The 14,059-nt window shown below is 43.8% G+C and overlaps 1 protein-coding gene across 1 annotated transcript in view; it reads right to left on the bottom strand.

Annotated features, from left to right (window-relative positions):
* The window catches only part of MOGAT1 (monoacylglycerol O-acyltransferase 1), a gene marked incomplete at its 3' end in the record, with an annotated part of 24,750 nt that extends 10,832 nt beyond the window's left edge, over positions 1 to 13,918 (bottom strand). Inside the window, exon 1 of the mRNA XM_008057715.1 lies at positions 13,825 to 13,918. Coding sequence (XP_008055906.1) covers positions 13,825 to 13,918 — 94 coding nt within the window. The remainder of the gene's footprint in view (positions 1 to 13,824) is intronic.
* Between the last annotated feature and the right edge of the window lie 141 nt (positions 13,919 to 14,059).

Here is a 14,059-nt window from a genome sequence, read left to right as displayed (position 1 = left end):
TCCAAGTAGCTGGAACTACAGGCGTGCGCTACTATGCCCAGCTAATTTTTTGATTTATTGTAGAGATGAGGTCTCGCCAAGTTACCCAGGCGGGTTTCGAACTCGCGGGCTCAGGCAATTCACTCACCTCAGCCTCCCAAAGTGCGGGATTACAGGCTGAACCACCGAGCCTGGCTACCTTCTTTTTTAAAGGTGAAATTCACATAACATAAAATTAGCCATTTTAAAGAGAACAATCTGGCAGGGCATGGTGGCTCATGCCTATAATCCCAGCAATTTGGGAGGCCAAGGTGAGAGGATTGCCTGAGCCCGCGGGTTTGAGACCAGCCTGGGCAACTTGGTGAGACCTTATCTCTACAATAAATCAAAAAATAGCCGGGCAAGGTGGCATGTGCCTGTAGTTCCAGTTACTTGGAAGGCTGAGGCGGAAGGATTGCCTGAGCCCAGCAGGTTGAGGCTGTGGTGGCTGGGAGCGTGCCACTGCCCTCCAGCCTGGGTGACAGAATGAGACTCCAACTCAAAAAAAAAAATAGTAAAAAAAATAATAATAAACAATCCAGTGGCATTTAATTCATAATGTTGTACAACTACCACCTCTATCTAGTTTCCCAATGCTTTTTTTTTTTGAGTCAGAGTCTCACTGTCTCACCCAGGCTGGAGCAGTGGCACGCTCACAGCCACCGCGGCCTGGACTTGCTGGGCTCAGGCAATCCTTCCACCTCAGCCTTCCAAGTAACTGGAACTACAGGCATACACCACATGCCTGGCTAATTTTTTTCATTTATTGCAGAGATGAGGTCTCACCAAATTGCCTGGGCTGGTTTTGAAAGCCTGGGCTCAGGCAATCCTCTCGCCTCCGCCTCCCCAAGTGCTGGGATGACAGTGTGAGCCACCGCACTTGGCTCCTAACACTTCCATTATTTCAAAATAAAATCCTTTTTCACCCATGAAGCAGTGAGCCCCCAAACCCCTCTTCCCTATCCCTGGCAATCAATCACCAGTCTGAAGTCTGTTTCTATGGATTTACCCACTCTGGACATTTCATACAGATGGAGTGGTATGTATTATGTGACCTGTGTAGACTTCCACTTAACATGAGGTTTTTTGAGGTTCATCCATGTTGTAGCATGTATCAGTACTTCCATTTCTTTTTAAGGCTGAACAATATTCCCACGTATGTATACATCAAAATCTCCCTCCTCAAGCATCTGTTGCTGGACCTTGGGTTGTTGCCACCTTGTGGCTACTGTGAACAGCGCGGTAAAACCCCAGTCTCCAACTGCAACAGTCCTATGTCTGCAACAGATAAGGCTCTGCCAAAGTATATGTATGTCGTTGAATTCAGCATCACCAATAAAGGGACAAAATGCCACGCTGCCTCCTGAGAGGATCTGATGGCAAATATGCTTCTTCACCATAGTCAAGGCCAGATTGTGAAGCATTGTACCAGATCATTAGCTGAGGCTGTTTAAAAAACAAACAAACAAACAAACAAAAAACGCCCCAGGCTGGGCACCATAGCTCACGCCTATAATCCCAGCACTTTGGAGGTTAAGGACAGAGGACTGCTTGAGCCCACGGTTCGAGATCAGCCTGGGCAACTTGGCGAGATCGCATCTCTATAATAAACCAAAAACCTTAGCCAGGCACGGTGGCGTGTGCCTGTAGTTCCAGCTACTAGGAAGGCTGAGGCTGAAGGATCACCTGAGCCCAGCAGGTCGAGACTGCGGTGGCTGTGAGTATGCCACTGTTCTCCAGCCTGGGTGACAGAGTGAAACTTCCCCTCAATAAATAAATAAGAAAATAAACAAATAAATGAACAAATCACCCCTATAAAAGTTTAAAAAACAAAAGGTATAGAAACTACCTTAGTTGAGCATCGTGGTTCATGCCTGTCATCTCAGTATTTTGGGAGGCCGAAATTAGAGGAATGCCTGAGTCCAGGGGTTCCAAACCAGCCTGCCAACTTGACCAGACATCGTCTCTATAATAAATCAAAAAATTAGGTGGGCATGGTGGCATGCACCTATGGTTCCAGCTACTTGGAAAGCTGTAGCAGAAAGATCGCCTGAGTCCAGCAGGTCGAGGCTGCAGTGGCCGTGAGCATACCACTGGCACCCAGCCTGGATGACAGCGAGACTCTGACTCAAAAAAAAAAAAAAGGAAATTTAAATATAAATGATTTATTAAGCAAGATTACTGGATCCCCAATAAAGTTCTTGGTATGATAATAAGATTTTGATTATGTAGAAAATGAAAAGCTGAACACAGTTGAAGAAATCTGAATATAAACCATACATTAAATAAGATTATTGTATCCATGATAAATTAAAAGCATAATAATAGGATTTTGATTATGTAGAAAATCCTGGTTTTCGGGAAATACATTCTACAGTATTTAGGGATGAAGAGGAAGTGTTACAGTGTTTTCAACTTAATTTCTTACTTTCAAATTGTTCAACACCAACAACACAGTGTGTGCGGGGGGAGAGAGACAGAGAAAGCAGATGTACCAAAATGCTAAAAAGTTGCTGAATCTAAATAAAAAAGAATGTTTAAAAAAATTTTTTTCGGGGAGACACCCTTATTAACAAGGGTGCCTGAATGACACATATTTGTATACCTAACCCTTAACTGTACCCCACAATTTTATAATAAAAAATATGTTTAAGCCGGGTTTGGTGGCTCAGCCTATAATCCCATGCCTTGGAGGCTGAGGTGAGTGGATTGCCTTAGCCCACGAGTTGGAGACCCACTTGGGCAACTTGGTGAGACCTCATCTCTACAATAAATCAAAAAATTAGCCGGATGTGGTAGCGCGCGCCTGTAGTTCCAGCTACTTGGAAGGCTGAGGCGGAAGGATTGCTGGAGCCCAGGAGGTTGAGGCTGTGGTGGCCGGGAGCAGCCACTGCACTCCAGTCCGGGCGACGGAGTAAGACTCCAACTCAAAAAAAAAAAAAAAAATTTTTTTTTATTGTGGTGAGAGTACTTAACATGAGATCTACCCTCTTAACAATTGTTTCAGTGTATAATACAGTATTGTTAATTACAGGTAGTGTCTATAACATAATAAAAACTATATATTTGGTCTCTGCCCCCAGTTCCTGGCACAGAGCTCTAAAACCGTTGTGATTTCCTGATAACTACAGGTGCTCAATGGCTGGTGACTTATTCTTGTAATCCTAGCACTTTAGGAGGCAGAGGAAGGAGGAAGATGAAGCCCAGGAGTTCGAGACCAGCCTGGACAAGATAGTGAGACCCTGTCTCTACAAAAATTAAAAAAATTAGTCTAGTGTGGTAGCACACACCTGTTATCCCAGTTACTTGGGAGGCTGAAGTTGAAGGATTGGTTCAGCTCAGGAGATCGAGGCTGTGGTGATCCAAAAGTACACCACTGAACTTCAGTCTGGGTGACAGCCTGGGTTCAACCTGGACCTTGTCTCAAAACAACAACAGCCGGGCTCGGTGGCTCAGCCTGTAATCCCGCACTTTGGGAGGCTGAGGTGAATGGATTGCTTGAGCCCGCGGGTTCGAGACCCGCCTGGGCAGCGAGACCTCATCTCTACAATAAATCAAAAAATTAGCTGGGCGTGGTACCGCACCCCTGTAATTCCGACTACTCGGAAGGCTGAGGCGGAAGGATCACCAGAGCCCAGCAGGTCGAGGCTGCGGTGGCCGGGAGCGGCCACTGCACTCCAGTCTGGGTGACAGAGTGAGACTCCAACTCAAAAAAAAAAAAACCCCAAAACAACAACAACAATAAAAATAGGGGTGCTTGGTGCCCCTTTTGTTCTAATACTTGGTCTTTGACCCTAGATCTTGACACAGAGCTCCTAATCCCTTGGAGCATCGTAGGTGACAGGAACATCTTTTCTTCTAATAAGGCAGCTCTTGGTGGGCTCCTGGATGGGGATTGGTCCAAGCTGTGATTAGAAGCTTGGAACCTGCAGACCTCATCCTGCAGAAAGGGAAGAAGGACTGGAAATGACATTCATAAACAATCATGCCTAAATGATTAAAATCCAAAAGGCACAGGATTTAGAGAGCTTCTGGGTTGGTGAACACAACCACATGCTGAGAGGGTGGTTCACCAAACTCCATAGGGACAGAAGGGCCTGTGTTTGGGAACCTTCCAGACCTCAAACTAGTACCTCTTTCACCTGGCTGTTCCTCTGAATCCTTATCATACCCACTATAATAAACTGGCAAGCTTGGGAACCATCATAGCAAATAACTGAGCCTGAGGAGAAGCTTGTGGGAACCCTTAATTTGGAGTCAGTTAATCAGAATCACAAGCATCAACCTGGACTTATGATTGGCATCTGAAGTGGGGTAGTCTTGTGGACTGAGTCCTGAACTTGTGGGATCTAACACTAACTCTGGATAGAGGGTACCAGACTTGAATTGTGGGATAGTTGGTGTCTAGAGAGAGGGGTGATCCAGCAACATCATGGATGTAAATTTCATTTTTCAATGAACTGGAGACTTTTGGCAAGGAGTGGTGGCCAGGTTTGTGGCTTTTGGAGGGCCCTTTTGTACTTACATGGACATTTCCCATCCTACAGCCCTTTAATGTTTTTCCCTCTGCTGTCTCTACCCTTACTGATTCCAATGTACTGTGGGGTTTTTTCCCCCTTATTTTATTGTGAAGATGTGAGGTACAAGTTAAGATTAGGTACATAAGTAGTCTACGTACAGGTGAAGTTTGGGCTCACAACTGGTCTTCACTTCCTCTGGTTTAGGATCAGGCACCTTTAGTGATGTTATGTGCCCCCCTCTCGCCCCTGGCAGTGTCCTGCTACTGCCAATCCCTTTCTTATAGGATTGCGATAGATGTTCAGGACCCACTTATGAGTGAGAACATGTGGTGTTCGGTTATTTGTTTCTGTGATAGATCACTTGGCCTGATGGACTTTAAATCCATCCAAGTTGCTGCAAAGTCCAAAGTTTGCCCTTTATGGTTGCTCACCTGTGTATTTATAAGTGAACTTGTTCTATTAAATTTCTATGAATGGCTGGGCACAATGACTCATGCCTATAATCGCAGCACTTTGGGAGGCCGAGGTGAGAGGATTGTCTGAGCCCACAGGTTTGAGACCAGCCTGGGTAACTTGGCGAGATCGCATCTCTACAGTAAGTCACAAAATTAGCCAGGCATGGTGGCACATGCCTGTAGTTTCAGCTGCTTGGAAGACTGAGGCGAAAGGATCGCCTGAGCACAGTAGGTTGAGGCTGTGGTGGCTGGAAGTGTGCCACTGTCCTCCAGCCTGAGTTACAGAGTGAGACAACTCAAAAAAAAAAAAAATTTCTATGAGTAACCTGCTTCAGAAAAAACACCATGAGAACCAATGAAAGTTTATCTACTTTCATTAAACAATGGTCATAATTAAGAAATAATTTTTTTTAATTTGAATTTTAAAAAGTGTAACACCGGGCACTATGGCTCATACTTGTAATCCCAGCACTTTGAGCGGCAGAGGTGAGAGAACTGCCTGAGCCCAGGGGTTCGAGCCCAGCCTGGGCAACTGGGCAAGGGCTCGTCCCTACAATAAATCAAAAAATTAGCCGGGCGTGCTGGTATGTGCCTGTGATTCCAGCTACTTGGAAGGCTGAGGCGGAAGAATCACCTGATCCCTGCAGGTCAAGACTGCAGTGGCCGTGAGCGTGGCACTACACTCCAGCCTGGGTGACAATGAGACTCCGACTGAGAAAAAAAACGTAGATGGAGTCTCTCCAAGTTGCCCAGGCTGTCTCAAACTCCTGGGCTCAAATGATTTTTCCACTTCAGCCTCCCAAAGTGCTGGGATTAACAGGTGTGAGCCATGTGCTCAGTCAAGAAATAATTTAAAATATGAGTTTAACTTTTATGTGAATCCTTCTTATTTTCATTCAAGAAGTTTTCTTTTTTTCGGTATTACAACTGTTTCTGTACTTATTTTGACCATTTGGCATAATATGGAAAAGTAACTGTAACCCAGAGGCAAGCAAAACACATTAGCACTTTTCCTTCTTATTTCTGGAAGCATTGCATTTCAAAACACCAATCAGTGCCATCTGCAGAATATAAGAATGTAAATGTAACATTCTTCTGATTTTTAAAATTTCTATTTTAAGCAGGACGCAGTGGCTCACACCTGTAATCCCAGCACTTTGGGAGGCTGAGGCAAGAGGATTGCCAGAGCCCACAGGTTTGAGACCAACATGGGCAACTTGGTGAGATCTCATCTCTACAACAAATCACAAAAATTAGCCAGCCATAGTGGTGCATGGCTGTAGTCCCAGCTACTTGGAAAGCTGAAGTGGAAGGATTGCCTGAGCCCAGCAGGTTGAGGTTGCAGTGGCTGTGAGCCACTGCACTCCAGCCTGGGCAACAGAATGAGACTCCGACTCAAAAAATGAGAAACATAAAAAAGTATTACTTAGAGGGAATGAGATTGTTCTTATTTTAAAGCAGATTCATTATTGGACCTACTATCTTGGCCTGAAGAAGGCAAATCAATTGTAACAAGAATCCAGTTGAAATTAGTCCCGTGATCTGAATATTTCAGAAATGTTTCTGAGCATAAGGAAAAAATAAGCACAAATGCGTTGTATAACCACAAACTGAAAACTATGGAGCTAATCCATAATAAAAGAAGCACATTAGTGTTTATGAAAGTCCAAGAACCTAGTATGGATCACTTGTGTAAATATTAAAATGCACTCCCTCAACATTTTCTAGATTAAAGACATAACAATGGTCAGAGGCAAAATCACAACAGATTTAGTTACAGAATGAATTGGCTTTTATTGGCTACTCATGAATCAGGGCAACCTGCAGTCTACAAACCAGAATGAGAGTTCCCACAGAGCAATGGCAAAACAGTGTGTTCTGTAAGGTGGAAACAAGGAAAGAGAACAATAGGGGAAGAAAAGTTGATTGGTTATCCTCATTTCAGGTAACTTTTCTGCAAAGGAAAGCAGGGGGGACTTCCTTGTTAAGCTGACTCAGGTAGATTGGAATCTTATTTCCAGGAACACTGGTCTGTTTGGGGATCTGCCCACTTCCTCAAAGCTTCAGGTTGATTTGTGGCATTTAGCATGAGTGACTGACTCTGTTTTGGTTTGGTGGGGTCTGCTGGAGCCTAGTGCAGGAGCTCAGTTCAAAATAATGATCCATAGTTTTTGTGTAACACAACTAAATACAACATGTGAATTTCTTTACTACAATAGACATTAGTGGGGTAATTGCTGAAATATGAGTCAGGTCTATGCATTAGATCATAGTACAGTATCATGTTATTTTCCCGATTTGGATAATTGTACTCTGGCTATAAAAAAGAAGAGAATATCCTTGGTTTTAGGAAATCTATACTGAAGTATTTAGGGGTAAAGGGAAACCATGTCTGCAACTTAAGGAGTTCAGAAAAAAAATAATAATATGTATGTGGGAGCGTGGCAGGAAGAGACAGGAAAAAAGCAGTAAAATGTTTATAGTTGAGGAATTTGAATAAAGAAATATGGGAATTTTTGAAAATTTCTATATTTATTTTCTGTAATTCTTATTTCTGAAATGATTTCAAGATAGAAAGCTAAAAAATTTTAGCTTTCTCTGAGACACCCAGAATCAAAATCTCTGAGGAATCTGCATTTTAACAAAAACTCTCTTAAATATGCTCTGAAGTTTAAGAACTTCTGGCATAAATAAACCTATATAGTGGAAAACAATATTGTTGAGATGTCAATTCTCTCCAAATCAATCTATAGCCTCATTCCAATCAGAATTAATCTATAGCAATTCCAATCAAAACCCTGGTAGGTTTTTTTGGTGGAAATTCACAAGATCCTAAAATGCATATGGAAATGCTAGGAAACTAGAATGATTTAAAAACTCTGAAAAAAGAGCAAAGTTTTTGAGGACTCATGGTATCTGATTTCAAGAATCATCATAAAGCTACAATAATCAAAATAACATGGAGCCATTGCCTTGCTAGACTCTGGTGTGGCCATGTGCTCTCTGAGCCATGGCTGTCGCCATGCTTCCTGGCTTTGGTCCTCCTCCCCTACCGTGGGGAGGTGAATCTTCTCTCTTCCTTCTCTTTCTCTCTCTAATTTACTTTTAAATAAACTTTTCTTTCTTAAAACAAACAAACAACAACAACAAAACAACAAAACATGGTACTGGCATAAAGACAGACAAATAAGTCAATGGCAAAGAATATAGAATCTAGAAATAAATCCACACATACATGCACAACTGATATTTGACAAAGGCACAAAGGCAATGCAGTAGAGAGCAGATAGTGCTTAAGAAACAAACAAACAAGAAAAGCCAGGCATAGTGGCTCACGCCTATAATCCCAGCACTTTGGGAGGCTGAGGTGAGAAGACTGCCTGAGCCCACAGGTTCAAGACCATCCTGGACAACTTGGCATGACCTCATCTCTACAATAAATCAAAAACTTAGCTGGGCATGGTGGCACGTGCCTGTAGTCCCAGCTACTTGGATGGCTGAGGTGGAAGGATCACCTGAGTCCAGCAGGTCGAGGCTGTAGTGGCTGTGAGTGTGTCACTGCACTCCAGCCTGGGCAACAGAGTGAGACTCTGACTGAAAAAAAAATCCCTGAAAAACAAAAAAACCTCAGTAATAGGAAAACAAGCAACCCAATCAAAAATGGGTAAAAGATTTAAGCAGATACTTCAGCAAAGAAGATATGATAACTAAGCACATGAAAAGATGATCAAAGTCATTAGTCACTGGGGAAATGCAAACAAAAGCCACAGTGAGATATTACCACATGTTTACTAAAATTGCAAAAATTAGAAAGACTAAGTGATGGCAAGGATATGGAGCAACTAGAACCTTCATAAACAACTGGTAGGAATGTAAAACGGCTCAACTACTTTGGAAAAAACTTTGGCAGTTTCTGAAAAAGTTAAAGTTGCACCTATCATATGAGCCGGTCATTCAATTCTTAGGTTTACACAAGAATAAAGCAAGCATATGTTTCTACAAAGACTTGTAGATTGAGGTTCACAGTAGTATTACTCATAATAACTGCAACCCAAATATTCATCAACAGATGGATAAATTGTAATCTTTAATAGAATACTTATAAACATAAAAGCAATGAACTATCAATATGCATAACAAAAAGGGTAAATCTCAAAATAATTATGCTCAGTGAAACAAGCAAAAAAACCCTGCATATATGATATGATTCCATTTATATAAAACTCTAGAAAATACAAACTAATCTATAATGACAGAAAGCAGAACAGCAGTTTCTTGGGAATAGGGGCCAGAGAAAGAAGGATCAACAAGGGATATGAGAAAACTTCGGGAATAATGGCTACACTCACTATCTTAATGGTGGTGATAGTTTCTTACCAAATTGTAAACACAGTGTAGTTTATTGTGTGTCAATTACACCTCAATAAAGCTGCTTAAATAAGTAAATAAACCCATTCAGTAAAAGATCATGGTTCCACCAGTTATCACATGTGATCTTGGGCAAGATACTTAATTTCCTGAGCTTCAGTTTCCTCATCTGAAAAGATAAATATAATAATCCTTACTTTGAAATTGTAGGTAGAAAATGATCAATAAATGTTGGCTTTCTCTTCTTTAGTTAGCTCTTAGTGACATACAAGCTAGTAAGAAATGTTTCAGGATGACAGATTCTTACCATTTATCTCAAGGAAATAGTGTTTGATTCATGACTACATGAAACATTTTATTATTTAAAAATACATACCAAGCTGGGCGCGGTGGCTCATGCCTGTAATCCCAGCACTTTGGGAGGCTGAGGCGAGAAGGTTGCCTGAGTCCAGGGTTCGAGACTAGCCTGGGAAACTTGGCAAGACCTCGTCTCTACAATAAATCAAAAAATTAGCTGGGCGCGGTGGCATGTTCCTGTAGTCCCAGCTACTCAGGAGGCTGAGGCGGAAGGATCGCCTGAGCGCAAGAGGTCGAGACTGCAGTGAGCTGTGATTGTGCCACTGCACTTCAACCTGTGTGACAGAGTAAGACCCCAACTCAAAACAAACAAACAACAAACCAAATGAGGAACACTGTTCTATATGCAAAGACATAAAAACCAAATGCAACACAAGGATCTGAAGTCAAATAAATTATCCATAGAAGTACATTTTTGACACAGTTTAGGATATCCAATATAAACTTGACTTAGATGATTTTGAGCAATTTAAAAAATAATTATGCTAGATATGATAATAGTACTAAGGTTGGATATGAAAATGTTATTTTTAAAATGTGTATATTAAATATTTAGGATTAAAATATCATTATATTATTTGCTTTAAAATATTTTTGCAAATCAATGGTTAAAACAAATAGGGCAAATTATTAAATAATTATAAACCTAGGTAATGGGCATATGGAAGTCCATACCTTTCTTTCATTTTTCTGTAAGTTTGACATGTCCCATCACATAATTTTCGAAATATATAATACAAATATGCTCCTAGTAACACCAATGTCAAGTGTGTGAAATAAAAACACTTAAATGAATTGACTGTACAGCCATGGTGATTCGATTCAAATTAGGCACAGTTTATTGAACACCTGCCATGTTCTGGTCCCATGGGGCACATGTGGCTCGATTTCCCCTTACTGAACTGTGAGACCTTGAGCAATTTACTTCACCTCCTCATTCTCTCATCTATAAGTTGAGGGTAAGGGGTAGTGCCTCCCTCACAGGGTGGCTGTGAGGATTACTTGAGTTAACATCCTGGGGCTTATGGGGTCAAGAGCTCCTCTTCCGGGGGACAGAAATGGAAACAGTCATTCAACAAGAATTTCACTCCCGTGGGCCATGCACAAGCTGGGTGTTCCCTCGTCGTAGCTTGTAGAATAGGATGGCAATATGAACCATTCTCAAAGAACCACAACCAAACTTGCATACAAGCAACAGTGGGTGCCATGGAAGAAAGGGACAGTGGCTGTCAGAAATTTGCTGAATGATGAGTTAGGAAGTCAGGCTCCAAAGTCAAAGCCATTCAAGAGGGCAGTTCAGTGGCTAAAGCAGAGATTTGGGTCAGAAGACTTGGGTTTGCATCCAGTTCTGACACCTACTATAACTAATTGTGTGACCTGGAGCAATGTATTCACCTCTTGGTTCTTTCATCTGTGCCATGAGTGCAGGAATAGTCCTGACCTCTTAGGGTTGTTGACAACATTACAGTGTTAACAGTGGATGTTGCTTAGAGCAGCATCTGGTGCCTACTAAGTGCTGGATAAGACTGTGTGTTATTTTCTCCATGGTCCTTTGGTACAGAGCAGGATGGAGTGTCATGTTATCAACTCGGTCTCATAGTGTGGCCAGTGAGGACTAAAAAACTTCACATTTTAGATTACTGTTTTCCCCATAAACCCTGACAACACACTTGTCACTTGGAGAGTTCTTTAAATATAAATAAATAAATAAATAAAGTCCTGATGCACAGGCTCCACTCTGAAACAAATGAATTAGAAATTCATTCAACCTGTAAGCCCAGCACTTAAGAAGGCCAAGGCAAATGGATTGTCAAAGCCCGAGGGTTCAAGACCAGCCCAGGCAGCTTGGCGAGACCTTGTTTCTACAATAAATAAAAAATTAGCTGGGCATGGTAGCACACACCTGTAGTTCTGGCTACTTGGAAGGCTGAAGCGGAAGGATCACCAGAGCCCAGCGGGCTGACGCTGGGGTGGCCGTGAGTGTGTCACTGCACTCCAGTGATGCAGTGAGACTCCAACTCAAAAAAAAAAAGAAAAAAAGAAATTCAAGAGATGGAGACGAGGCCTCCATATTTTTTAGAAGCTCCTCCAGTGATGTGCGGCCAGGGTTGAAAACCACTGATGTAGGCATTCAGAATGTAAAAACTGTCTTAAAAGTGTAAAACTCTCCAATGCAATGGGCGTATTATTATTATTACCACCCCAGCAGTGTGCCATCCATGATCTTATAGCACACGAAGGATTTTAGTCTTCAGAAAAGTTTAAGTTATCATAGAAGGAATTCCCCCAAATCCCTCTTCCCCCATACCACCCCCAGTTATGTCAAGAACAGGACAAACATGAAAGCAACCTCTCTGCCCCCCTAGTGATTGAACTCATGTATATTTCCTGGATTGGAACTCCTGGGTGGAAATATTTCTAGATAGAAATCACTCAGCCCAATGAGTGGTGCAGTCTTCTTCACGTAAAGCTACCTTCCTGCATCCAAGATATCTCAAACACAGAAAAGTTAACACTATTGTATGTCATGAGGGTGGGGAGATGAAGGAAACATATTTTAAACACCAAGGCATTACTTTTCCATTTATAAAGCAACAGCTCAGGAAACAAGTTTATCAACTTTTTTTTTTTTGAGTTGGAGTCTCACTGTTGCCCAGGCTGGAGTGCAGTGGTACGACCTTGGCCCACCACAGCCTGGAAATCCTGGGTTCAAGCTTTCCTACAGCCTGTCTCCCCAGTAGCTGGCACTATGGGTACACGCCACCACGCCCGGGTAATTTTTTTTACTTTTTGTAGAGATGAGGCCTCACGATTTTACCCAGGCTGGAATCAAACTCCTGGACTCAAGCAATCCTCCGTTTCTGCCTCTCAAAGTGCAGGGATTACAGGCCTGAGCCTTAAGCTTACCAATTTTTGAGGGGCTAAAGTGCTCCAGAGCTCAATGGAGTCATGATTACATTTGGGTGGATACAGTTGTGAAGACACCTCAGCTGTGTATTTATAATCTGCACCTCTTTTTTTTTTTTTTTTTTTGAGTTGGAGTCTCACTCTGTCGTCCAGACTGGAGTGCAGTGGCTACTCCCGGCCACCGCAGCCTCGACCTGCTGGGCTCCGACGATCCTTCCGCCTCAGCCTTCCAAGTAGCCGGAATTACCACACCCGGCTGATTTTTTGACTTATTGTAGAGATGAAGTCTTGCTGCACAGGTGGGTCTCAAACCCACGGGCTCAGGCAATCCATAATCTGCACCTTTTATTGAAGGCAAGGTACACTTCAATTTTAAAAAGTAGCATAAGGGTGTGGGCGGTGGCTCAAGCCTGTAATCCCAGTACTTTGTGAGGCCCAGGCGAGAGGATTGCCTGCGCTCAGGGAATTAAGACCAGCCTGGCAACTTGGTGAGACCTCATCTCCACAATAAATCAAAAAATAAGCCAGGGGTGGTAGTGCATGCCTATAGTTCCAGCTACCTGGAAGGCTGAGGTGGAAGGATCGCCTGAGCACAGCAGGTAGAGGCTGCAGTGGCCGTGAGTGTGCCACTGGGTGACAGAGTGAGACTCCAACTCAGGAAAAAAAAAAAGTAGCATAATCCAGGCGCAGTGGCTCACGCCTGTAACCCCAGCACTTTGGAAGGCCAAGGTGAGAGAATTGCCTGAGTCCAGGGGTTCAAGACTAGCCTAGGCAACTTGGTGAGACTTCGTCTCTACAATACATCAAAAACTTAGCCCGGTGTGGTGGCGCACGCCTGTAGTTACAGCAACTTGGAAGGCTGAGGCTGAAGGATCCCCTGAACCCAGCAGGTCGAGGCTGCGGTGGCCGTGAGCGTGCCACTGCACTCCAGCCTGGGCGACAGAGTGAGACTCCGACTCAAGAAAAAAAAGTAGCACAGGAGGAAATATGGTTGGTAGGGGGAAAAAAGTCGCTGGCAGTGAGGTTCTCGTGGGGAAAAAAAACCAAAGAGAAGAGTCCACGTCAGCCCCAAACGCCCTCCGTGACCTGCCCGCCCTGGCTGTCGGGGTTTGGAAGGGCCCACGCGCGCCCTCGATGGGGACCGTCCGGGACGGAGGAGACGGAGCCCAGGCCCCGCGGCCCGGGCGCGGCGTCCTTACCCAGCAGCAGGAATGACAGGAGCCACTGCAGCACCGCCGCCGTCTGCAGCCGCCGCGCCAGCGGGATGTTGAGCGGCGCAAACTCCACTTTCATGGCGCGGCCGGGCGAGGACAGCGGCCGTCTGCGCCCCTGCGGCTCTGCGGCGGCCGCGGGAAGCGCGCGGCCCGGTCCCGGCCCGGCTCGGGACACCCGCCTGGCGGAGACGAGGGGGCGGGGCCGGGCGGCGGGCGGGGA

Source organism: Carlito syrichta, unplaced genomic scaffold (genome assembly GCF_000164805.1).
Source record: "Carlito syrichta isolate Samal-C Ts95f unplaced genomic scaffold, Tarsius_syrichta-2.0.1 Scaffold303111, whole genome shotgun sequence".
In the NCBI taxonomy this organism is placed as follows: domain Eukaryota; kingdom Metazoa; phylum Chordata; class Mammalia; order Primates; family Tarsiidae; genus Carlito; species Carlito syrichta.
The sequence above is the reverse complement of the archived record's forward strand: the minus strand, read 5'-3'. Positions and strand labels throughout refer to the sequence as shown.